Raw genomic sequence first — 27,090 nt, forward strand, 5'->3', positions numbered from 1 at the left:
AAAAAAGGTGGCCGAAATTGCAAGCTGGCCGGAATTTGGCACACTTACCCTACAACAATCAATTCTGGGCTACTGCTGAAAGCTACCATCTGCTTTTGAAAATTTTAAATTCATCCAAGAATTTCTAGAAATATTTTTGCAAAAAGGACAGTAGGAAGAAAAAGAATTAAGAAGTGTTTATCATTTTTCACGTGTGAAGGATGTATAGAACACATTAAAAATCCTTCTGAATGTACCACTATTTTACATGATTTATTGTGTATTTATGCATGGAACTGTTTTTTTTTTTTGGAGCAGAAGAAACGCAAAACATTTATGCAGTCCTTTTTAGAATCATCTTGGAAAAAGTTTGATTTGGAAGAAAAATCTTGCAAATCCATCTTGTCTGACTAAATCACTTAAAGTTACATCGTCTGATAGCTTATTCTTAGTACACTTTTTTTATCATAACAAACGAGACAATATTCATTTTTTTTATCTGAGAACAAATGAACTAATTTACACGGAGATTTTTCATTATTTTGCAAAATAATTCTCTACCTCCCGGAAAGACTTTAATTACTTTTAGATAAGAGGAGCTCTATGGAACGTAGAAAATATACAAGCAAGTGTTACTTATTGTAAAAGCATATTTGCTTGGAAGATAATGTCTTGACTTCTTTGGGAGTGAGTGTGACTCGTGTTGAGATAAAAGCAAAACGTTTTCAATAAAAAGACTCTTTTAGCAAATTCTCACTCACTTGCAAAGTGATATCTTTGCTCCAAAATATTCTTTATAGTATTAGTAACATTTCTTACTCATAACTCATCTTTCACTAAGTTTCATGAGTGTTTTAGAGGTTTTAGGTTATTTTGGAAGCAGATTTCAATTTAGTATCATTTCTGCCTTTTGAAAACGTTAAACTGGAGAAGAAGTAAAAAAAAGAATCATACGATCTGCACTAGATTATAGAAAATTTTATTTTACGTGAGAGATATCGTACAATTTTTATTAAGTTTTTGTACAATTTCCCCCATATTTTAGCGCGGGATCATAAAAGTAGAATACATAATTGATATTATAATTTTTATTTATTGCAAGAGTGAAGTTTTAGAGTTATTGTGAAATAAAACAGTAATTTAATAATCCCATAAGAAGATTGCAATATCCTGGACTAAAGAGCACCCTCTTTAAATCTGTACGTTTAACGATATAATATTAAAAAAAATGGAAAATTTTATACAGTGCACAATAATAGAGACTGATATTGTAAAATTTATATTATAAAATTAATACAAGCCCCAATAATACAACAATATTTAATTATTTGATAAAAATCTTCGTTTAAAATTTTTGCGAATTGTTTAAATGCGGTGAATATCAATATGGTTCGCTTGTAATGGACATTCAAGTAAACTTTTTTTTGGACATAATAATTTGTTTATAAATGCAGAATAAATTGTAGAATAATGTTGGAAAGAATCCATTTTTATCTACTTTCTCCGATTTTGATGTCTCCTCCTCAAATCAAGGTGATAAACTTTATAAATTTTTTCATCGTCTGGGACAAGTGATGCTATCAATACCAACAGTGATGAATTTTAAAATCGCATTTTAAATACCAAGTGCATTTTTATAAAAATAAAACAAAAAAAAATATTTGTGAATTATTCATGAAATGAAATATTGCTTCCTGGAGCTACAATACAATTACGACTGTTGATTACAATTGTAGTCATTGTGTATATATTTTACTACGTATATATATAGAAGAAAATCGTAAAACTAGTTACTGTGTCAAAAATAGGGCGAGATTCTCTGAGAGAATCTCACCTGAAAAAAATCCATTAGTAATGTCGGGATTTAGATCACTTATGCCATCAACGCCTCATCAAACTCGTAGTGGTCCAATATTTAATCCTCTAAATAATCATGGAATTATTTACTCGACACACTCCATTCATGGACAACTCTCACATAATCCTGGCCATCATCCACTCCATCATCACCAACAACTACAATCTCAAAATCATCATTTGATGGCGAATGATTTGCTGACCGGACATCAAATTTCTGTACGACATCCTAATAATAATTCTGGCCAATTGATTCATCATGCTGGAATGAGAATGTTACCGGCAAATATAATTCCCCTTAATAACAGTAAGACACTAAATAATTAACAAATTAAATCAAAATTTGTTACACTCATGCTCTAATGGCTCGGGCACACCTTTTAGATCAAGAAAATTTCATGAAGTCGAATTTCGGATCCCTTTCTTTCTCAGATGCTTTGCATATCTATCTCATTCTCTCGCACTCTTCTTCTTCTCTTAAACATCACTCCAAATTCAATTTAGCTCAATCGAATTTGGAATGCGAAGAATGAGATAGTCATATGCAAAACATGTGAGAAAGAAAGGGTTTCGAATTTCGACTTCATGAAATTTTCCTGATCTAAAAGGTGTGCTGGAGCCATAACGACGTCTTTTTCTCAAAATCTTTTTTTTTAAATTACCAGTAATACTTTAAAATATTTAATGCTTTTAAATGCTTATTGTTGCCTGTATCACTCAATTGCAGGAACACTAATATTTTTTAAAACATCCTATCCTATTTGCAAAATTTTAATTCTCGCTTTGTTATAACTAATAATTTTCTTCCATAAATGGAATGTAATTTATTATGAATACCGTATGTCAATTATTTTATTTCCCATGTTAACTTTTTACTAAACCCTAACCCCCCTGTGTATACCTCAATATAAATGTGAATCGCACATAATATTGTACAACAAACTCATGATTTTGTTTAATTCCCCACATTTTATTGTTTATATTTTATTTTCACATTACCTTTCTCATTCACTGTGGTGCTATGTGCTATTTGGCTTTTTTGTGCGTTATTAATTAGTTTTACAGCCCATCGTGTGAATCTGTCAATATAATACGAGATGTTGCTGCACTATGTAGGGGAGGGATAGGGCAGTTAATAGAGGAAATTTTAATTTTTTGCATAATTTTTTAGAACAGAATAAAACGAAATTTGTATGTTACTAAAGCGGTATCTAGTTCCTAACCAAAATATGTGTAATTTCGTAAGGTCTCAGATAGACTCAGGCTGATCCTCGATAATATTCAGGGTGTGAAATTTGGCAACTGGCAACACAAATTTCTCCTAAACTATTATATACTGAAGGCTTATGTCCTATACATACTCTGAAAAAAATGTTTTGTCAAGTTAACAAGATATGTTTGTAAAAAGGATGTTCTTCTATACAGAATATGGAAAAGTTTTGATCGGCGGCCAACTGGATCTTGTTAAAAGTTTGTCACAAGGGTGTTTTCCATATAAAATACAAAAAAAAGTTTTGTCAAATTAGTTAATAATATCCTTTTGACAAAATTTCAACAAAATCCATTTGTTCGTTTAACAAGACATTTTTTTCAGAGTACAGTAGACTCTCGCAAATTCAGCTCTTTTAAGATCGGGCTACATTTAATTCGGGCAGCGGTTGCGTTTGAAAAAAGTTTTTTGTCATTTTTTAAGTTTGATTATGATTATCAAATGAATCAAATATGCTCAAATTTGGCATGGTTTGTCTTAGTTTTGATGTGATTCTGCATTATTGAGGGATTTTCATGCAATTTACGTTATATATGAGTGTGTAAACTCAATATTTATATGCACATGAATTAAAAGTCGTTGCATTTCAAAAAGTTTGTCGCCCGAATTTCTGTCTAATTCGGCTGACATTTCGGTCCCATATGCCCGAATTTGAGAGAGTCTACTGTACTTAGATCATTTTCAGACTAGAGGTTTAGCCTAGTTTCAAAAGATCTCAAAATCTTGAAGTATAAGCATTAACTTAATTTTTTAGAATCTAAAAGATTACGCTAAGACGGCGGTGGACGTAAGCATTGCTTTCTGACAAATTTTCTGACATTTCTTTCTGACATTTTCTTCTGCTTTCAAGAGCGCCAGCTCAAAAACATGGTTATTAAATAAATAAATAAATTATTTGAGTTTTATAATGCAATTCTAATTCCAAATTTTATGAAAAATCTTGATTGATAAGAAGTTCGAGAAGTCAAGCCATATAGCTAAGGGCCTTGACAGACATGAGGATTAGCCGGGATACGGTTTAGCGTAATTATATTAGAAATAATGGTTAAACTACATTTCCATCATTTTCCACTAAGTCGTCTCTAGGCTTAAGTCGTAAGTGTGTCTAGGGCATAAGCCTTAGGTCTGAAGTCTGTATTACGATTTAGGGCGAGAGACGGTTTAACGTAATTATAATCAAAATGATTATTTGACTAAATTCCCATTAATTTTTCACTAAGTTGTTTCTCAGCTTAAGCCGAGAGACGGATTAGGCAGAAACTGACGGAAATGTAATCTGACCATTATTTTGATTATAACTATGTAGGATAGGTAATAGATGGCGCAATCCGCGCGAAAAATCGAGCAGCGACGAGAGAGGAGTTTTAGTTTAAGACGAACCGCGACGCGATCAAGACGTAATATAAAATTGGTGAGTGATTAACAAATTCTATTACCTCCTACCAAAAAACTCTTTAATTATGTTAATCCATCTCCCGGTATAACGGCAGAATCACATTGACAGTAAAATGCTCACCGTATTTCGTTAATTTACGCATTTCCATTGCAATTTTTATGCAAATTTTCCATTACCGTATTACCTTATCTCATACTCGGTGACACTAGGTGAAAATAATATTATATAAAAAAATTGTAGAAATAAAACGAAAATTCGATAAACGGTGAGCAAAAAAACTACGATTAATTTCTCTTTTCGGTTTTTCTTGCTCACCGTTTATCGAATTTTCATTTTATTTCTTCAATTTTCTTATATTATTTTCACCTAGTGTCACCGAGTATGAGATAAGGTAATACGGTAATGGAAAATTTGCGTAAGAATTGCAATGAAAATGCGTAAATTAACGAAATACGGTAAGGCTACGGCGATCATTTTATTGCCAATGTGAATTGAATTCTCAAATTGAATTCTCTTGACATTTACCCTAATAATTGTTATCTTCTGCAAGGAAAATCTTCCAAAAATATGGCTAAAATTTCAATATTTTTTATTTTCTAAATTCCTTGTTCGAATTCTAAAAAACTTTTGACATTGTAGAAGATTTATGGAGGCCATCTATGGAAAAAAATTTAAGCCGCTTTCTCTTTTATCTTGGAAGATATTGAATTTTGAAATTTTCGTTTTGTGATTTTTGCCCCAGTCTCCCCTATAGTTTCACTTTTTATTACACTTGGATACCCCTTTGAACATTGTGATAGATTTAAATAGTTCAATTTGTAATTCATGGATGAAACTGCCCAACCCTCCCCTATTCGTATTGGATGACACTGCCCTATCTAAAATACAATAACTTTCAGAAATAAGTGATTTATGTAATAAAAAAATTGGTTTACCTTGTTTACCAAAATGATAAACTCATTTGCCGAACGGGGAAAAAAAATTGTCAGATATAAAATTCATAAATTATATGGAAATGCACGTGTGAACTGTAAAGAAGCTTGAGGCATGCAAAAGTAATGTTGTTAGTAAAATGCTTCTATAATTAAAATAAGGAATGGCATTGGAATGACTATGGCTTGTAATTAAACAAGAATTATTTCTGGGGTGATTTTGATGAGCGTGAAGCTATAAACATCTCATTTTGCATTAGACATATGCACTATATCATCGTGAATTGTGTTTTCTGGATGATATACAACAATTATTGTAGCTGGAAATATCTATGTCCATACAAATGAGATTGCTTGTAGATAAGGGATGCTGATGACGGATTTAGTATATCGCGCTTACGCGGTGGGATGAAAGCGATGTACCCAAACGATGCGGAACATAAAAATATAGTAACACCAGGTTGAACTGGGAAATTATGGGAAAATTCTTTTATTTATTTTCCACACATATATTGATTTTGTTTATTTTCTATGTAATATATATTGAAGGTAGGGTTTTTTTGTGGGGGAAGGAGGAAGGGAGGGTAAAGCTATAGTTGATGTACAGTGCATTTATCGTGTTTTTGGAAGGTATAGGAGGAATTTTCGGAGGGAAAAAGGCTTCTGGGTTTGGTACGTGCTTGTTAAGTTTGGGTACAGGGGTTCAATCTGCGATGAAAATGATATAGATGTGTTTATGATCTTGTACAAGAATTATTTTAGAGAATCTTCTGTACAATTAATTGTTGAAAATGGTTTTTTTGCCAACAGTTTTCATATTTTTTTTTCTTTCGGAGTATTGACTTTTTCAACTATCCCAGAAGTGTACGCGAAAATGTTATTTCGATCCCTCAGAATATAATTCGAACAACTCGATTTTTTGCAAAATTCATTTTTTTTTCATTTTTCGGGTACTCCTTGACACTCTCTACTTTCCCTGTGAATATTATACTTGAAAAAAAAAATTATTCCCAAAGTTATAGTGCTTTTTCTAAAAAAGCAAAATTACACTCATTTTTCAATTTAGTCAGGATAAGTACCGTGTGACGTCATCATTTTGCTTGTCAAAAGTATCCCGGCTGATTTCACGACAATAGATAAGCCAAATATGTATAGTCTTCAATTTGGTAGTAACTAGTTAATAACTAATATAGTTAATAATAGTTAATAACTCTTCTATAAAATTAAAAAAAAAATGGATCAAAAACTAAAAAATGGAAATTGAATACGAAGTAGGCGTAAAATAACATTTTTTATCTGGAGTTTGACAGCTGTAATGGACATTTGAATGGCTTTTATTATAAAGACCAAAGAAAATTTCACGATTTAATCCAGAATATAAATTTTGCGAATATTGCAATTATATCAAATATTACTAATATCTTGATATTTTTTGAGGTTCTCGAGTATTGCAAGTGTTGCAAAAACAGGATAAAAGCGATAAAATGCTAATTTGTTATGCAGCAAACTTCTCCTTGTTAACTTTTAATACGTTTTGTTGCTTGAAAACTGGTTTGAAATAATAACAAGATAGGGTAAGTGTGCCAATTTTCAGCATAGTTGCATGTAAGCACCGAATTTAAAAAAAAACCAAAAAATGGGCGTAGAATACCAAATTGGCGTAAAATGCCACCTTTTATTATATGGAGTTGGCATCCGAAATGGACATTTGAATGGCTTATACTACATAACCTAAAAAAATGTTAACATTTTTTGAGTTGTGTTACGATTCGAAAAAATCGTAAAAAATACGTGAAAATGTTAAAATAATTATTAAAAATTAAGTAATATAAGACATAATGGTAATGTAAAAAAAGTAAGGTGAAAATTCAATTTTCGCTTTGTTTTTCTTTTTCGATTCCCAGTTGGAATTTCGCATAAAATTTTCTTAAACAAAAGCGCAAACTATATATGAGAATTTAAAAATTTTACAGGAAAATATATAGATTGCTAGGAAAAAGAAAGTTCAATAGAAATTGTCTTTTTGCTACGAAAATCTGTAAAAATTTAATTTGGAATTTGTTGTCAATTTTCACAAAATTTATATAAAAATGACAAGAAAAATGGGAAAATATTTATTGAAAAAATAATTTATGAGTCCTATAACAGCTGTAGAAGTGTTACGGAACGAAAAACTATTGAAAAACTGTTTTTTGTGGAGAATATCTACACTGGCTTTTCATGCCAGTTTGGTATTTTGGGTGATTTTTTGGCTCGGGTTTTAAAGTGTTAAAATGTCTTGAAAAAACTATTTATTACAATTAGTTTACATAGATAGTGATGCGTAGGGGAAGTGAGGGATGGTTCGCACGCTTTTTGGAAGTCAATATTCAAGATTTTTTTCTGGCTGAACGGTAAAATGGACAATCAATTGCGCTATACCACAAGAATCTCTGGTCTTTTAAGTTTCTATGCGTGCCTCATTCACTGTCGTAAAATCTGTTCTTTTTACTGGACAGGAAAATGAAAAAAAGTATGATGATTTGTGCGAACCTTGCCTGTGGAGGCAAAATTCGCACTTTGGGTTGTTAAGGTTCGTCATAGCATTTTTTCCTGAAATAACTCTTGCTCGCAATTAAAAATTATTTACCGATTATTAGATTCAAGTTTCACGAATCCACGGAAACCATTATTTAACTAAAAGAAGGTATCTAAAACAGTTTTCTTCTAATTTTTCTGAAGCACTGTTTTCCTTGCAAATTTATGTCGAAAAATCGACTGAAATGTGAAAATTTCAAATGTGACAACCCTAAAAATTTATCAGCTGTTTTTCTTCATCTTCCTTTCCTTTGTTTTCCTCTTTGAGGTTATGTTGTGATTTTAAGCTTCTGGAGTTACCTGATGAGTTGGCGAACCATAACACTTTCAGTGGTTGAATCAATACGCAGTGTAGTATTTAGGATTTTTTCGCCACTCGGAAAATAATTTTCCTCCGATGCAAAAAATATTACGTAAATATCAACCCAGATTAACCCTTCATCTATTGGTGTAAGTGATTATTTCTGAAAATCAATTTAACTGTGAGAAATCACACGAAATGTGAGTCATCAAAATTTACCATTTTTGCATTTGTGATTCTAGAACCTAGGAAAGAAGGGCTAGGTTGCCTATTTTTGCAGTGAAGATTAGGTTTATGATTATCTATCTAATGCCTAAGAAATGAGAAACTAGCACTTTTCAAACAAAGAGAAAACTCGGATTGTTCGAAGGCTCGCACGTGCGAAGTATCCCTCACTTTCCCTATGGGGAATGATATCGAAACATTTTGACAAGTGATGCGTGACCAGCCGGGTCTTTTGGCAGCGTGGGAAAACTCGAGTTGTTCGGGTCTTATTCTGAGCTTTTGATATGACAGCTCAGGAAAAATATGGTATAACTCGGAAAATATTGTAATAGTTATTAAAATACACATTATTTTGTGAAAATTTTATGGAATTAAGATAGCTATTATCGAATCCTTTCGTTTGATGTACAATATTAAGAAAGTAAAGTTAAATTAATTGATTTATTAGCAAATGCAAATCTCAGCTTTAAATCGCTCTCCTGTAAAGTTGGCCATTAGCGAGTTGTTCGGGTCTTATTCTGAGGGATCGATTTGTGGGTTTTTTGGTAGCGAGATTGCAAAAGGACTTTACCATAATTCGAACTTATATGATTACCACGTATACCCTTATTTGTTCTTAGTACGCTTTACGAGTTAGATGTTTGACTGGAATAAATTTAAGAGGGAAAAATGGTGACAGATATTGGGACGCATATGTGATACCCATTCTGCAAAAATTTTTGTATGCCAAAATATTCGACTATATACACACATTTCTGCCTCAAATCTCAAATATTCACCATAGAATTTCCTTTTTGCCCTTCTAACGCACATGTTCAGTCTCTCTGAAATTGATAAAATAATGATAAGAGTGTGCGAGAAGCACAACTTTGATATAAAAATTCTTATGTAATTCTGATTTTTTTTTCTCTTCTTCAAAATTTTTTTTTCGCTTGAAAAGAGTTGAGCGATTGTGCCGAGTGCTCGTAAAATGGTCCCTCTTAATTAATTTTTGCAGATGGAGAACCAATCAAACTACCAGAAAATTTGGAAAGTTTACCAAGAGCTGATCATTTTCCAACTCAGCGACATCGTTGGAATACGAATGAGGTAGAGCCCATCGAGTTGAAAACTTTTGCCAGATATTGTAATTTGTATGAAATGTTCTTGTAGGAGATTGCTGCAATCTTAATCAACTTTGAGAGGCATTCCGAATGGCAGTCGAAAGAAGTTAAAACACGGTAAAGACCTTTACTATTTTTCCTTATCTCTCTACATCTTTTTTTTATTGGAGAAAAAAAAAGAAAAATTGCTGATGATATTGCCTCAATTTGCCAAATAAACATTTTCTAAATATTCATAAAGCATGTGTAAATTCTTTGCAATTATTGCTTCACATTATAAATAAAATAACATACATATAGAATTTTTAACAGTCAGCAATTGCTGAGTCGCCATGAAAGATAACATTCCTAAGGTTGATATACACGTGATACATACATAATATATGCAAATGACTATTAGCCCTATTAAAAACTTAAATTTTGAGTTAATTATAACCTCAATAAACCTTTCGAAATTTTTTTCTTCGCACTAATTTTTCTTTTGTTTAACAAATTGCAGTCCTAAAAGTGGATCCATGTTGTTGTATTCACGAAAGAAGGTGCGATACCGTCGGGATGGGTATTGTTGGAAGAAGCGAAAAGATGGGAAGACCACAAGAGAAGATCATATGAAATTGAAAGTTCAAGGAACTGAGGTTAGATTAAACACCCAGATTTTTTTTTAAATAAAATTTCAGCTAAAATTGATATTTTATTGCTTTTTTCGCCAGTGTATTTATGGATGCTATGTACACTCAGCAATTCTTCCAACTTTTCATCGAAGATGCTATTGGTTACTTCAAGTAAATATATCTTTTACTTTTTAGATAAAATTAATTTTCCAACTTATTTTTTCCATATGATTCTTCTTTCTTTCTGCAGAACCCAGATATTGTTCTTGTGCATTATCTCAATGTTCCATATCCAGATGATAATAAAATGGCTGTAATAGCGCCTAGCTTAGCTCTTTGGGGAGATAAGAAGGAGTGGACTAAAGAAGAACTAGTCAGTCAGTTAAAACCAATGTGTAAGTTGATTTTGAAATTTCTTTTTTTTTTAATTTATACGGTCTTCAGACCTAACGCTTAGCCATCTGGCTTAACTCCTCTAATTCCTTATCAGGCATAATTTTTTTAGGAAATTGTTGTTTATAGCTCCGGCACACCTTTTAGATCAGGAAAATTTCATGAAATCAAAATTCACATCCCTTTCTCTCTCAAACGTTTTGCGTATGTCTATCTCATTCTTTCGAACTTTTAATTCGATTGAGCTAAATTTAATTTCTTATGATGTTTAAAAGAAGAAGAAGAGTGCGAAAGAATGGGATAGACTGATGCAATAGATTTGAGAAAGAAAGGGATGCGAATTTCGACTTTATGAAATTTTCTCGATCTAAAAGGTGTGCCGGAGCCATTAGGATTAAACTTTAAAGGCAAAAGATCCATCACTGCACTGAGTGAGAGAAATCCGAAAAAGTCAAAATAACATTCCGGAAATGTTAATTTTACCCTGCAGTATTGATCCGAAATCGGTGTAAATATTATGTTTTTTAGGTATATTAGCGATTAAAGTTACCCTTTTTCATGTTATTTCTACCCTTAAAAAGGTGTAAAATTAACATTAAAAATGTTGATATATTTTTACACCCGAAAAGTGTTAAAGTTATGACGAAAAAAAATTAATCGTAGCCTCTTTTTTTCTCAGTGTGAGAGAAAAACGGGGGTGCGATTAACATTGCTTCCTCATAATTTTAACCAGGGGCATGACATTTCCTATGTTTCCCATATGTTTCTAGCGCGCCGAAAATTTTTTGAGTTTATTAGTTGTTTTCTGTCGTTGTAGAATGAATTAGCAAAAAATACTAATACAAAATAAAAGCCAAATTAATAACGAAGAGGCAACTGAAAACCCTAAATTGGCAACCTACGTAGTTTTAGAGATATCTCATGAAATGTGTACGAAAACAGGGTAAAAATTACACTAAAACCGGTCGCATATTTCAGAGCTAATGTAACCCTCCCTGACTTTAACACTTTTTAGGTGTAAAAATATATCAACATTTTTTAATGTTAATTTTACACATTTTTTAGGGTAAAATTAACATGGAAAAGGGTAACTTTAACCCATAATACACCTAAAAAGCATAATATTTACACCGATTTCGGATCAATACTGCATGGTAAAATTAACATTTCCGGAATGTTATTTTAACTTTTTCGGATTTCTCTCAGTATTAAATTTGGAAAAATCAATAAAATTGCTTGTCATTTAGATTTTTGAGACTTTCGGGAACTGGGCTAAATCTCCAGGCTGATGGTATTAGAGTAAATTGGGGCAATTTAGAAAAATTTTCAGAGGCCTATAGAAGAGCAAACATAAAGTTTTCCTTGAACAGCTTTTTGGAAAGGGTTAGGCCAAATGGGAACAAGGGAATTTTACAAATCGCATTTTTCTCCGCATGAGAGCACTGGTTTCTCCCGCAAGTGGCGCTACCAACTGTTCCCGATTTTTTTTTGGATAATTAACTTGAAAAGTTCGGCTTGGAATAAAAATTCCCAAAATTGTCTTTGAAATAATTCTTTTCAATAATTCTTCCACTTACTCAAATCTAACAATTCCTTGCTTTGTCACATGGTCTAAGGATGCAAAGGACATGGGATTTTGACCGCAATATCTCCGGTTCCTGGCCGAATTTGATGTCTAAAAACGTAAATGAAAGGTCTCATTAAATACTACTCTCACGGTATCTAAAAACGTCGCACATGTTGTAGAATATTGTGTATGAAAAAGTTTGCGACATCTTTTTGATGCGGAAGGAGTACAACTTTCTAGATCATTTGAACTTTGTACGAGTAACGCTAGGGGCGTCTCATTCGCAAAAACAATTTTTGTCCGTGTGTTTATTGCCTCCATTTTCGTCGTTTAAGTAACCTGAGAAGGAGTATTTCCACCTTTAGAACGAAGCGGTGGTGGATGCGCAGCACATATTCTTGCCTGTAATATCACCTCTAAAAGGCATACAGTTTTAGAGGCAGTTTAAATCAGACCTGTGCTTATTAAAAGTCGTGTAGTATCGGAAATTTTGTGTTGATAGTTCTAATGGAAATTGCAGATTGACGTGCTGGTAACACTAATCCCGTTTATTCACGGTGCCATGATTAATATTTTTGCGCCAAAAAGGCATAACAAACATAAAAACTCATATAGAAAGAAATTGTCTCCTTGATATCTTTGTTGGAAGACGGATAGATGTTCACTACACATCATTTTACTTGAATCTTGCAGAAATACAAAGAAATTAAATGCAAATATCACTTCAAATGGAAAGTTCTTAAATTGCGCGCAATTCAACTGTAAGAGAGAGATAGAGACACAAATAACTCACTTGACAAACGTCTGGCGGCGCTGCGGTTGCAAAAATCTCTAAAATGCGACAAAATATTTTCTTCTCTATTTTATGCTTATTAGCAGATCGTGTCCCTTCTTGTAATATGTATTTTTGCATTCCTTATTAATCAAAATAGTGTTGTACAAGAGGGTTTTTCTCAAAGTTATCCTGAATTTTGGGACAGCTCAAAAGAATATGAGTCTTCCAGCTCAAAATTTCATCCCAATGTTTTTGTTGTAATATCGACAATTATTCACAATTAACCCAAATAACTATATTCAACTAAATTATTAAAAGGATTTTCTTGTGAAAATGACTTAACTCTAAGGAATTAAACAATTTTCACATTAAAAACCTCTCATTTTCTCTACGTAAATTTTCGCGGCATTTCGAAGAATCCCAACTGGCACCACCAAATTCACTTCGGCTTTTATTTTAGCTCAGGCCCGTTTTAAATTAAAGTTAAAATACGAATTTGACTTAAGGGGGTTGCCTGAATTAGGAGACCAAAAATGAGCTGTTTTCGCAATTTCTTTTTGAAGATAAAGAAACGACCAAGCTTCTTTAATTTTTTGGTATAGGTTTATTCATATTGAGAGTGCTTAAAAACTTTTTCAAAAAAAAATATCACAATAAGGCCGGCTTCAGATTAGAGGTTTAGCCCAGTTCCCGTATGTCTCAAAATCTTAAATTGCGAGCAATTTTATTGCTTTTTAAGAACCTAATAAGTCATTTGTCCTTAATAATCCAATCCTAAATTAAAATCGTATTTGATAAAAAATTAGAGTAGTTAAGCCATATAGCTAAACCATAGGTCTGAAGCCCGTATAAGTCGAACTAATGAGCCGTTCACTGGAGCGGCTCGTTGCAGCACTCTCTAATTGGCGGGAAATTTGCAGCTCGTAATTCTTGTCCAAAACTCATTTTTAGTACAAAATTTTTAACTTTAACATGCCCGTCAAATAATTTCGTCAGATATCTTTAAGTTTTCTGCAGAAAATATCTACACCTCTGCCGAAAATCTGCCGAGAAATCTGCAGATATTCCTACGAATTTTATTTGGGCTTGGGACAAAATTCGTCAGAAATTTTTGCAGATTTTCTGATGAATCCTGGTGCATACTCTGACGAATTTCTGTAGATGTTTTGCCGATTTTCTGTAGATTTTTCTACATTCCAGACTTTCCAGACAGCTGTGTCTGAAAAGATGGAATATTTTTCACTGAAGTTCCCAAAATTCAATAGAGTTATTCTTGGTGATATCACAGTGTTTATATAAAATAAAGAATTCTGCGACGCCGTGTTATAAGTAGAGAATAGTGAAGTGAAAACTTTAAACAGAGTGTCGACCAAAATTTCGTGTTTTTGTATCATTTCATGGGCGATTTTTAAGAAATTAGTATTTTTGTCTTGCATTTTTTTACTCATCTAAAATGTTTAATCGGTAATGCTTGTTAAGCAGAGCATACCATTTTTTTTGTAACTTCTACAGTTTCTTCATAAATCAACAATATTTTTGTGAAGTAATGGAGGTTATGCAGATTTTCTAGGGAGAAATTCTGCCGAGAATCTGCAGATATTCTACGCAGAAATTCTGCCGAAAATCTACAGAATTTCTCTAAATGTACTAGAATATACCGTTAAAATTCAAAAAACCTCCGAGTAAAATCAGCAGGTAGTGCAATGATTTGACGGGGCTGCAAAAATTTGAAAAATAGATTTTCACCAATATTTTTAGTTCAACTTCCAGAGGACTTAAAGCCTTTTCATTTCATTCGATCAATAAGTTTTTTTTCTTTCCCACCAATTCGACAAAAACATAAAAATGATAAGTGGAGAAAACGATCTTCATCGTTTTTAATGTTCACTCTAGCACTGCAAAATCTGTTCAGTGCTCTTTTACTTCCGTCACTGTATCTTCGAAACTACTTCAAATTGGCTTCTGAAATAATTGTAGTATTTTTTCTACCTTGTAATTCAGGCAACCCCCTTAAATTGTCGTATATTCCAATTTGGGTTCCATTAACAATCTCATCTACTTTGAGTTGTTCTAGGCTTATCAAATATCTAGGTTTTATCTAGGTTTATTATCTAGGTTTTATTGCTGTATTTATTAAGGAACAAATTCCCTGTTCCCATTTGGCGTAGCGATAAATTCCAAATTACGTCACACTTTCCCGAATTACCAAATTATTTTCTTTTGCAGTTTTTAGTGAAGATGAGCCTGATACAACCAATGATATTGAATTGTCCACTGCTGAAACGGTTGAGTCGATTGTTGTTCAATTGATGGAGAAACAGAGAGCAGCCAGACAAGCTGCTTTGGTAAGGGACCTTTTTTGTAAAAAAAATGTGTTTTTTAAAGAAGTTATAATATTTTTCTAAAATATTAAGGTTAAGCAATTAGAGTGCGGCTGCTCTAATTCTAATTGTACGGATGGGAAGTCTTGTTCGCATCCAATGAGACGCATCCCAGTTGTGAAGAATGGCAATGACAAACGTTTGGACAATTGCAATCAAGTAAGTGGAGCTTTTTAAAAAGGTTATTTTTTTTGAAAATTTTGTTGTTATAAAAATATTTTTTTAAATTTGAATTTTGCAAAGTGGAATGACCGATGGAAAAATCATGGGCAAATGGGTGAAGTTGATTCATCAAAGTGTCTAAATAATCAAATTCACTATCAAGTCCGTGATTCATCGTCAAATGTGTCGTCATCAATGACGATGGCAGCAAATAGCAGTAATCATTCAGTGAAACCTAAAAGTAATACTAATAGCAACGTTGTAAGAAATTCAGCTTTACATGAATCGCCAAATCTTAATGAAATATCCATAAATACACATAATAATAGTAATAGCATTAATCGACAAGGTAATCACAATTTATTAAATTTAGCAAATCGAATTGTGACTATATCAACTAGTCATAACATTATCCCTAATCATCGTTCAGTATCCATCGTTTCTCAATCAAATAATGGTACAGCTATGAATACTGCAGACATGAGTATAATGTCGACAAATTTGCAAATGGAAAGGCATGATCAAAATCAGCAGCAGCACTTGCAAATTGATAATCATCAGGAGCATCAACAATGTTCTACCACAAATCTAGTTAATTCAGCACGTATGAATACATCAACTACGACACTGGTAAAAATGAATGGATCACTGAGGATTCATTAAGAAGTATCACAGCCTAAAAGATTCATTTTCATCAAATCACTTGAATTATATCGATTCTTCTTTAAAGAATCACTTCAGTGATACAAGCAAAGGATCACATGCAATGATCCATTAAAAGTATCCTCGATTTGATCTTTTCAAATGGTTCAACATACCGCAAAATTTTATAAATAAATTGGTAGAGAAAATCAACTAAAACAATAGTTTTCCAGGTTTGCTTAATAGTACTTGAAAATTGAAACACAAAATCTGCAGGATTATTATATTTTTGTTTAGTGTTAATTACGTAGAAATAATTTATTTAAATACAGGATCATTTCAAATGGTTCGAAATGTGATCAATTCAATTGGATCAACATTTACGACTTTTTCCTCCTGAATTTTCTTGAGAATAAGAACAAAACAACAGCCAAAAACTTGCTTAGAGTATTTACTCTGGCGATAAAATGTTGCTATAAATATAAAATTAATAGTTATTGTATTTTTTCGTGAGATAAAAACAATTAAAATGCGCATCAGAAAGTGAACATTTGAAAGGATCACTTTTGTTTCCTTTAGCATTCGAGGTGTTTTGTTCTCGCGTGTCCAGCTGGGTGCGGCGCAATTGATCTGTCAAAAGATCACGCCACCCCTCAGTACCAATGGCAAAGTGCACAAGTGAAGAAGTGTTTTTATGTGCTTTGGGCTAATTAAATTTTGCGACGCAGTTTTTGAGAGGTAAGTATTTTGCTTTGGAATAGCAGAACACTAGAAAAGTGCGTGGAAATATTGTGAAATGTGAAAAGAAACGTAGAGGAGATAGTGTAATGTGGTGAATTGTGAAATACCAAAGAAGCCATGATGTCTAGAGTGCGGCGTACAATTCTTGAAAAAATAAAATGTTTTTTGCTATTGAAATTATCACTTTATTCAGCCAATCTCGTAAATTACTGAAAAACATACACAAAATGTACTATATTGGCTGATAAGACCGATCAAAACGCATTGTAGAACATGTATTTTGCGTCCGGAAACAGAAATAATCTTTTTTGTTCTTTTCGTTTGTAGATTTCTTCATCTGATTTTTTATTAACACCTCCTGCTCATCTTAGCTAAGCTCCTAGGGAGCTAGAGCAAGATACGTATACTATCAAGAACAGGACAGAATATCGACCAGTTGCGGTGTGGCTTGAGAGAGTTATATACGTTCCGGAAATTCTTGTCCATTTTTCTTTCGCTGGGTCCTCATCGTATTCATCTTTGGCTCAATCCGAAGCATTGATCAAATTGACTAAAGAAGATTCATGAGATTCAGCTGAAGTGATCATACCAGCGTCTGAACAAATTTAGGGTAAGTTGATTCTTATTTTTCGTAGGGGAGAGACTGCACGTTTGACACACTTTTTTATATTTTGACTTTAAGAATTATTTCCAACACTCGGAAAATTTTCATGAAATTTTTTATAAGGCTTAGTATACTCACTAGTATAGACTTTATTGAAATAATTCGATTACAGCAGAGTCTCTTAAATTTGAACGTTATTTTCATAATTTATGAAAAAAATTATTTTTAAATTATTTATTTATGCGGAATTTATATGAGATTAAATTGCACTTTGAATCAAATGCACAGATTTTTTTTACAAATGTTCGTGTTGTCAAACTTCCTTTTCATTTTATTCTCTCGTAATGCTCGTAATGTATGTAAATATTGAGAAAACAGCGCAGAAATAAGATTTTCAGTTATCCACAACACGAATTTTTCAACATAACTCAACAATTGACATTTTGAATCCAAACGTCGTTCGATTTTGAGAGATTCAGATTTGAGAGACTCTACTGTAGTGTTTTTGTCACATTTATTTAAAACTCAAAAAATAATCTACCGCGTCTTAAACTACCGGTGTCTCACACATGCAGCTTTTATAATGTTGTGGCGACCTGGCCATTCTCCGGCAAATGTACGAGATATCTTTAGTTTAGAAAGTGATAATTTCACATAACCATAGTGTCTTTAAAAAAAAAACTTTTTATGCAATAGCTTATAAAAATCAATTTTACATTAAAAGAATTTATATAATAATAATGGTGGCACAACAGGTTCCACAGGGGAACTTAGGCCTTTCCCCAAGAGTAGTTCAGAACATCCATTTTATTATTCTTCTTTATACATGGATGAGGTCGTCCATCCTATGACCCGTAGACTCAAATGCGGTGAAGTTCATTGGATGCAATCGGAACACCTTTAAAACCAGAAAAATTCGTGGTGATCTAAAAGGGATTCGAACCCGGGACACCCGCATCATAGTTCGAGTGTTCTACCACTTGACCCAGTGAGTGCCCAGTGCCCATTAAAAGAATTTCATCTACTATAAATCAATTTATGATTTAGTACATCCAATTTATTCGAACAAAACACAAGAATTTCCAAAACTTTTTTAACCTTTTATTTACAATTTAGAATAACTTGAATTTTGTAATTATAAAATAGCCTATTGATTTAGAATAAACGTCAAATGAATACGGCAACGAATCAGTCATTTTTAGGAGACCTAAATCTTTTGTCTCTTTTACGTTATATGCATAGAGGCTTCTATCAAAATATTTTGTCGACCAAAGTTTCACACCAAAGTAAATGACGTCATTAATCGAAAAAATATCAATTATTTCGCAAAACTTTGGAAAGTCATTATTTTCATCAATACCTTGACAAATAAAAGATCCTAACTTGTGTTTGAAATTATTTTGGATCCACGAATATTTGTTCACAGTCGTTTGAGAATTTATTTTAAGAGAAGTCAAAACAATGCCTTTGCAATTTAGTTCAATCGCCGGAATTTTTTTTTCTGGACCTTTTATTACTTCATTTTGCATAATAAGCCCCTTCTCTGTAAAGTGTTGCTGATGCCGAAGACCGAATGTGTAGCAAATGTTTTTGAATGAAGTGATCCTTTTTCCTATTTGAATGAAGAATCTGTGCTTGGATTCGTATCTCATGCACCAGAAAGTTGTCGGGGGTCCTAGTCGGCGTATCACATTAGGATAGTGAATAAGTAAATGAAATTTTGGTTTCATATGTCCGAAAAATGTGGTATAATTTTCTAAAAAGTCAGAAATTAGAATTTCTAGTATTGAAATCTGACCAGTGCTGATTTTGGGCGCAAATACAATTGACATCACGTCTAATAATTGAAAAATAACTTCCATTTTCTCTTTGCAAGTGGTTGGTGTAATACCATCCATAAAGAATGGGAAGTGCGAAATGAGGCACCAACACTGTGCTGCATGCTGACCAAGATTACTTTTATCCAATACGATGGGGCTTGGTTTGTCTCTAATGAATGCTTCTCCATAAGAAAAGTGCTTTATCCTTTCGTTTAGATTTTGTATTACATTATTGTCGAATTTCATTGCTTCTTTTAAAAAACTAGTCATTGTAAAAGCACAAATTCCTTCCAAAAAGTCGTGCATGCAGTCCACTGTCAGAATTTCAAACATATCGAAATAAGTAAGATCGGCAAAGATGCTTCGATGTGTTACGCCATTTGTGTTGTTCTGGCCATCTTCAATGTAATCCTTCATCGTTCGAATTCGAGTACTTTTTTCATGAAACACTTTCTGAAAGTCTTTTTCGGGAAATACACAAAAGCGACAAAATTGAGTTTTGTTGAAAGATTTTACGAATCCAAGAATTTGGTTCGCTCCTAAATTGTCGCTGCAAATTGACACTATTGTGCCTTTTATGACATGGTCATTTACAAGTATTCCAGTTTTCTCTAAAGAAAGTATTTCCTCCATCAATGGTTTACAAATGTCATTAAATGAACGGTCAGATCCTCTTTTTATATATTCACAATTATAAAGAGCCACAAGAAAAATATTTTCAATTTTCGAAGCAACTGATTCTGGTAAGTTTTTTAAAGTGAAATAAATTGCTCCAAGTTTAGTTTTAGATAATCTAGAGTGTTTTGCACATTCAAATTCATCGGTATATATTTGTATAAACAAATTATACTCATCTTTGTGAAAATTCGTCGTTTTTTTATAGTTTAATCCATCTTTATAAGAAGTCATGATATCTTCGCTGACTTGATTTTCACTTGATTTAAAAACTGCATTAAAGTAATCTTTATTTTCTAATACTTTTTTTAAAGTTTCAACTATTGATACGTAAGTAAAATTATTTTGCTTTGGAGAAAGCTTACAGTCAGGTTGTAATCCCTTAATTTCTGGATGAACGTAAAATTGCGTCTTTGAATACAGCTGTTTTCTTAAATATGTGCTTCTCACACTATTATATGCAGACTCTACACTGAGATGAATTTCTTTAATAATATCTAACATCTCTTGTGAAGCTTTGTCCCGTTGATGAAAAAAAAGTATGGCATCAAAGATAGATTCTGTCAGGTTATACGAGGATTCCATAATTTGAGTAATGTGAGTTTCCGGAATTCCAAAATGATTGAGTTGGTTTACAAGAGAATTCATGTGAAGTCTGGGATTATCCATTAAGAGTGTTTCAATTTCTTGATAATCTTCTTCCTGATCTGAAATTAAATACAGAAAACAATAAATATAATTTATATATGAACTATTATAAGAATTATCAAGACCATAACTAACCTTTACAGTCTTGACTTTGTTGAAGTTGAGAACTAGAAGATGTTCCTGCAACGCTCTTTTTTTCAATATTTTGAAAAAATTGTTCTAAAAATTGAAGAAAAGAGAAATAAAACTTTGTATTGTAATAAAATATTTAGGCATATGATTTACTAACGTTCATCCACATTCGCACGTTTAGGTACGGTATTTCTCTTCTTGTTGCTCTTGGGAGATATATTATGAGCACACGTTCTTTCGACATTCTCATTCTCTGAAATTCAAAGAATACAAGAAAGTGTAAAAAAGAAAATCCCTAATTTAATAACATGTTACTTTTAAATATTTTATGGTATTTAAATGTCCACAAAAGACAAGAGCAAATTTAAGCAATAAGCAGTAGAGTAACGCAGTGTATTTTTTATTGTTTTTATTTTTAAATTTTATTTTTATCTTAAATAATTATTTTATTTAGAAAAATTGTAATATTTTATTAAGAATTTAAAAACAATATTTTAAAAGAGCCTTCTAAATGAATAATTTCAGAGAATTTTATTACCAACATGTGTCTTTACAATAGTATATTAATTTAAGAAAATTTTAATATGGTGTATTTTGTTATATTTCATACAAAGCCATTAAGCCATTTTATACAAAGCCAATTAAATCGTTTTTTGTGCTTAAAAGAAGTAAGGAATTTGAGAAATGCATTTTGAAAGTACCAAACTAAAAGTTTTTTTTCTTTTGTAATAATTGAAATATGTGGAGTTTCTAGGATTATTTTTGTTTTAAAATTAGGAAAGAAAAAGTTGTAATTTATGTATACTCTTGTATTAAAATTCAATATAATAGAAATTCAATTTCTTAAATTGTTAACTCCCGGGGTAACCCCTTCAATATTTTTTTTTTATTTTACTATGATTAGATTTAAATAAAAATTAGATAATTTACTTAGTAAGCAAATAATATACTTATAATACTTATATTTTCGTAGCGATAATGGATTATAAACTAAATTTTATCTATATTGAAAATGAAGTTGCTTAATTCGTGTATCATTAACGCTATTAATTTATTATATAATATTTCACTTACCTCCTAACTCGTTTTTATTTCTTGTGGTTAAGCATTTCTTTGTTATAATGTGTTTCTTCATATTTGATAAGTTACAAATTGTCGAATCACATCTTGGATTTACACATTTAAGTTTGGTTTTGGCAGCCAAAATATCAGCATGAAAAGTTTTAAAATGACTGTGAAAATTTTCGTATAAGTCAAAAAATTTCCCACAAACAAAGCACTTCATTTGTGAATTCATTTTTCTCACTGTTTAAGAAAACGTTTTTTGTCGCTCACTCGAGTTTTTTTCTGAATTATTCAAATATTAATATTGCACTTTCCACTAGAGCTGAGAAGCAAGTAAATGAAGAGTTGTCTTATAAATTATATCTTACTGAAATTTCTTAACAAGTAGTAATCTAGTAATAAGTCTGAATCTGTTCATGGTAGGTAAGATTTTTGGGTACTCAAAACGTATTAAAACTAATTTTTGAATTAAAATTGAAAAACGGGTTTTTGAACAAATTTGTCAATAAATACGAGATAAAATCTAATCATGAATAAAGCGATGTAAAAATGTTAAATAATTCTATGCCAAAGACAATTGAAATTTGTTATGTTTATATTAGAGTGTAGAAAAAAAAGGAAGAAATTGACTTTTCATCAAATAGTATTCTCGAAAATTTCTACAATGTAAAAAAATAATTTCTAAATTTATTTAAATTATTACATTTAAGCAGAAAGTTGTGAGATATACTTTCATAAAGTATAAGCACAATCATAGAATATTTGATCACGAAAAATATCAACAGTTAAGCTAATAAAATTATTTATACACAGTGCTATTACAGCCACAATATATCCCCAAAAATATTCCCGTTTATCATAGTAGTTATATTGCTTCTTTCTCTTGCATTAGACTTGTTTTGTGATTAACTCGTTCTCATTTTTCTGCAGTGTGCCGAAAGAGTACTTTGAAGAACACATATTCAGCTAAAAAATGGACATTTTTGTGAACTTGCTATTCAATGAGAACTTAGAAGTCGTGGATCTTTCCACCCCAAACAACGAGATTTTGCGTGAACAAGATGTAATTGCGCTTGGTAAGTACTATAATAAAAAAAATTCCAATAAGAACAGAAAATTAATAAGCATGTTTAAACCATAAAACTTTATTTTACATGTGCTAAAAGACGAACTTGTTCAATTGTATAATATTTTACCGCTAGTGAAGTAACTTTACATATTTTAATGAATGATTGCAAATTTCAAACTCATCTAAATAGAATAAGAATACTATTATACTATGATAACTATATTATTTCTGATGCGAGTTCTTGTATCTGGTGATAATTTGACAAACAGTAGACATCTAGATATCGACAGCTCCATTCCATACTATTCAAAATCGACTTAGAATTATATTACTCCGAGAGATATGTTGTTCCTGGGACCGAGATCTACAACTATTGAAAATTTGATGGTCATCTGATGTTTGGGTAATTAGATATTCAATTTTTTTTTTGAAAAAAATTTACACGGGCCGCGTAAGAAATCGCCAACTTCAAATGGATCTCCTGAAAAGTTGTCTTTTTAAGATAGAATAGTATGGAATGGAACCGCCGATGTCTAGACTGCAAAATATTAATTTTCTGAAGATAATAAAACATTGCATAGTATATGAATTTTAAAATTTCAACAAGCCTATCCAGAAATATTCTTCTTTTGAAATTAAGTGCAATTGAATATAATAGCGCGGATTTTGTCATCTTTTTTTTTGTTTAATGAAAATTGTGAATACATAGAAAAAAAGATTGAGATTATTTCGCTGATAATATGGTTGATTTACTTAACTTATATTTTTTTATTCACAGCTAAAACAACTTTTAATATTACCGAAGACATTTATTTCACAAATGCTAAAGGAGCACGGATTTCTGAGGATTCATTGCTGCGATACATCCTGAAGTTTCATAATGATCCGAATTTTACATTGCACGTTAAATTAAGTAATCCATTTGGCGAGGGTTCATCAAAAATGAATGACGTGCTGTGCTATGAAATAGTGGAGCCAACCATCGCAGAAGAATCATCCCAAGAATCATGTAACGATATGGCCACAATTGGAGATGTTAAACCTGATCATTCCCCCCAGGTCGGACTAAAACTGTCATTACAGGATTTGAAAAAGTATATTATGAATTGTGGCGCTCAATCCATCTTTGATGAGTATGAACACCTGGAAACACTGTCAATGAAACAGCGTATAAAGTTTGTGAATTTGGTAGCCCAACATTTGGTAAGGAATTGCGGCTATTATCCTACGCGTGATGAGAAAATTGCCTATGCAGAAATGTGCATAACGATTTTTCCCTCCTTCAGAACTAAATCTATTTATCCATACGTAAGTAATCCTTTATGATAGCCTAATAATTTTGCTTCAAATTTTATATTTTTTCAGAATAATTTACATTGTTGAAATAATAGTAGAGGATTTTTAATATAATATTTGAAATCAAAATGAACTAAAATTTTATCTTTAATTGTACGCGAGGTTTATTTTGATTTATCTATTTATTTAATTTTCTACTATTATTCAAACCAAATCATCCTTAGATGCGCAGAATATTGAAAAACACATTATCACGGAAGGTATGATAAGCAGTTTAGATAATACGAATGAATATTAAAAATGTTCATGTGCCTCTCTGTTTGTATTTAGTTATTTTAGTTTACAAAATCACAATTTTCACCATGTACTCATTTATTTTTAATAATTTAATTTATGTAATGCTTCTTATACACATTAACTACGCATAATATTTCACCTAAAATTCTTGGATTCTTGTGAATTGTTGTACGGATTCTTTGTCTAAGTTGCTGTGATTAAGCATTTTTGAGTAGAAAATGTCTATCGTTCATACTATAACAAAATGTTTCAAATTCGTCTGAGGTTTTTTCGTAAAGCAATAAAACAAATGAGCTGTAAATAATTAAATTTGGTCTGTAAAATTAAATATACAAATCTTAAATCTTTTATAAATATGCCCTTAGACTTTTATAATAAACGTCTAAGAAGGTTAGAGGTAAATTGATAACACTTTTTTCCGAAATCAAAGGATGCTTTATAATTTCAATGCTTTTAAAATTCTAACTAAAATACTGTTCAATTTTATTGTTATATTGCTCGTTTTTATTTTAATTCTTATTTAATTTTTAACTCACCTATATATTTTTCAAACAAAAACTAACTTATCTGTTTTTATTCTTACTTTAAAAGGAGCTCTTTTATGACCCAATCGGTAAATGCGGTTTTCTGTACGATCGCATTAGAAGACTACAGAGGGAAAACGTGAAATCTACCGGTGTTGGGAAATACAAGAAACGTAAAACAAGTAAAGATCACAACACGAACCAAGAAAACGCCAACCAGGACAACTCTCAAGGGGGTACTACGGTGGTTACAGAAGAAGTTTTAAAAAGAGAGAAGGAAAATATTATTTTTCTTAAAAATGCATCGCTTTCTCAGCAAAAGGAGAAAATAATCACAACCTACAAGGAAAATAAGGAGCACAGAAAGCGAAATTTCAACAATATTTTGATTGACTACAAGGAGATACTTTTGCTGATGCCAGAACTGGTAAATATAATAATAAAAAAATAAAAAGAATAAATTTTGTTATAAATATTTTTCTGTTATTTTTGAATTTTAGCTCCTTTTGGATTTTGAGGCGCCGCGTGAACCAAGCGAAATTCGATCTACATTGATATCGTTGTTGCAAAAAATCGATAAGGAATACGAAATGCTTCCTGATTCCAGAAAGAATAAAAGCAACGAAATTATTGATGGTAACTAAATTTATAAGCAAAGTTACTTTTTTTCTCTAAATCCGTATTTTTTTTTAGAATGGACAATCAGCGTACAAGGATTTTTGAAAGTACTTGCCTTTTTCCCTCCAGGAAATACCGACGTGGAGAGACAGAAGGCAACACTAAAACAATCCCTTTCGTCGTTCCTTATGTTTTTTCCGCTCGGAACTCCTCCTTCCGAAATTATTACTGAAGTAAACAAAGGACAACCAGGAATTCAACTCTTCGCTGAAGGAGGCAACAGAAAATCATTATCGAATTTTTATTTGAAAATCGACAATATTATTTTGAAAATTAAGGCAGTTGACTTCATTGACGCTTTTGACTTTTATTTTAAAAGTCACTTTGCTCTGAACATTGAATTCAAGAAATGCCATTCAGCATTTCTAAAATTCATTCAAAAATATGTTTATGACATTGATTTACAAAAAACAACAGTGTCAATGAAAAATTTGGCATCACGTTTGGAATTAATTTAACAATAAAAGTTTCATGTAAGAAAATGTAAAGAAAGTGCGCCTCCAAGTCCCAGGCTGAACTGAACTGAGTAAATAATAACATTTATACTAACATAAAAGTTTTGAAATAAATTAATCTTTTTTTTTGTCATTAAGATAGCTTTTTTGTGAAAAAGGTCGCACTGTTGTAATTAAAATTCATGTAAAATAATATGATTCTAAAAAGTGAAATATTTCTTTAAATAAAATATATGAGAAAAGGTAATATTGTTTTTTCATTCTTTGTCTAGAATTTTGGGAAGAAAAAACTTTAATGTTAAACTGTTTTTTTTTCTTTTTTTAAAAATATTATTTTCCTAAATATATATACGTCAAAAGGTATTTTTTGCACTAAAAAGGATTACTCTAAAAGAATATTTTCTACTACGTTCTTTAGCTAAAAATTCTTCCTAACCTATATAACTATAAAACAGTTAAACTATATAAAAAGTAAGTAAAACTATATAACCTATAAAAAATTTTCATTTCATGTTGAGGAATAATAAATAAATTTAAATTAGTATAGACAATAATTGTCTAAAATATTTCACAGCACCACAAGTTTTTTTTAGTAGAAGAGTTCAGATTGAACAGTAATACAATTGAAATTAACAATTGATTCATTTCAATATATCACTCGGTGATCCATTTGAAAAGTTCATTAAAGTGAACCTTTTAAAGTATCGAATTTTGATACATTTGCAATTGATCAAAATGATCTTTCATCAAAGGATCAAAAGGAACCATTTGAAATGATGGATCATATTTGATTCACCAAAAGGATCGCGAATGAATCAAAATGATCCACCTTTTTTTACCAGTGGACACCGCCATTGGTTCTCAATTTATCCCAAGTAAGGGCTGATGGAAAAATGTCTGGGCATTTTTTTGAGA

At 31.5% G+C, this 27,090-nt stretch overlaps 3 protein-coding genes across 5 annotated transcripts in view; 2 read left to right on the top strand and 1 right to left on the bottom strand.

Moving 5' to 3' along the window:
- The window catches only part of LOC129801114 (calmodulin-binding transcription activator 1), a 76,775-nt gene that overhangs the window by 29,826 nt on the left and 19,859 nt on the right, over positions 1 to 27,090 (top strand). Inside the window, exons 4-13 of the mRNA XM_055845878.1 lie at positions 1,670 to 2,143; positions 9,535 to 9,626; positions 9,690 to 9,757; positions 10,140 to 10,275; positions 10,351 to 10,422; positions 10,502 to 10,646; positions 15,213 to 15,331; positions 15,401 to 15,526; positions 15,611 to 16,159; positions 27,018 to 27,050. Of these exons, the coding sequence (XP_055701853.1) occupies positions 1,670 to 2,143; positions 9,535 to 9,626; positions 9,690 to 9,757; positions 10,140 to 10,275; positions 10,351 to 10,422; positions 10,502 to 10,646; positions 15,213 to 15,331; positions 15,401 to 15,526; positions 15,611 to 16,159; positions 27,018 to 27,050 (1,814 nt within the window). The remainder of the gene's footprint in view (positions 1 to 1,669; positions 2,144 to 9,534; positions 9,627 to 9,689; positions 9,758 to 10,139; positions 10,276 to 10,350; positions 10,423 to 10,501; positions 10,647 to 15,212; positions 15,332 to 15,400; positions 15,527 to 15,610; positions 16,160 to 27,017; positions 27,051 to 27,090) is intronic.
- LOC129800616 (uncharacterized) lies at positions 16,160 to 26,422 on the top strand. Of its 3 annotated transcripts, XM_055845138.1 has the most exons (8): positions 16,160 to 16,909; positions 17,240 to 17,522; positions 22,787 to 22,932; positions 23,704 to 24,233; positions 24,446 to 24,481; positions 25,110 to 25,469; positions 25,543 to 25,678; positions 25,736 to 26,422. In XM_055845138.1, exons 3-8 carry the CDS (start codon positions 22,830 to 22,832, stop codon positions 26,176 to 26,178), a joined length of 1,608 nt encoding a protein of 535 aa, XP_055701113.1. In that variant the 5' UTR covers positions 16,160 to 16,909; positions 17,240 to 17,522; positions 22,787 to 22,829; the 3' UTR covers positions 26,179 to 26,422. The 3 variants fall into 3 exon arrangements, 2 of the variants coding, with proteins under 2 accessions (XP_055701113.1, XP_055701114.1); XR_008751638.1 differs by having other exon boundaries at positions 16,160 to 17,522; positions 24,291 to 24,481; XM_055845139.1 differs by lacking the exon at positions 16,160 to 16,909 and having other exon boundaries at positions 16,928 to 17,522.
- On the bottom strand, positions 18,596 to 21,045 carry LOC129800610 (uncharacterized). Its single transcript, XM_055845127.1, has 2 exons — positions 20,795 to 21,045; positions 18,596 to 20,718 (listed from the first exon to the last, which is right to left on the bottom strand). Exon 2 carries the CDS (start codon positions 20,678 to 20,680, stop codon positions 18,629 to 18,631), a length of 2,052 nt encoding a protein of 683 aa, XP_055701102.1. The 5' UTR covers positions 20,681 to 20,718; positions 20,795 to 21,045; the 3' UTR covers positions 18,596 to 18,628.

This window comes from Phlebotomus papatasi, chromosome 2, assembly GCF_024763615.1.
Source record: "Phlebotomus papatasi isolate M1 chromosome 2, Ppap_2.1, whole genome shotgun sequence".
NCBI lineage: Eukaryota > Metazoa > Arthropoda > Insecta > Diptera > Psychodidae > Phlebotomus > Phlebotomus papatasi.

Excerpts from the sequence above, each read along its gene's own strand:
- LOC129800610 (XM_055845127.1), bottom strand. The coding sequence starts at position 20,680 with ATGGATAATCCCAGACTTCACATGAATTCTCTTGTAAACCAACTCAAT.
- LOC129800616 (XM_055845138.1), top strand. The coding sequence starts at position 22,830 with ATGGACATTTTTGTGAACTTGCTATTCAATGAGAACTTAGAAGTCGTG. Across the intron at positions 22,933-23,703 it reads ACAAGATGTAATTGCGCTTG|CTAAAACAACTTTTAATATT; the intron begins GTAAGTACTATA and ends TTTTATTCACAG. Across the intron at positions 25,679-25,735 it reads AAGCAACGAAATTATTGATG|AATGGACAATCAGCGTACAA; the intron begins GTAACTAAATTT and ends ATTTTTTTTTAG.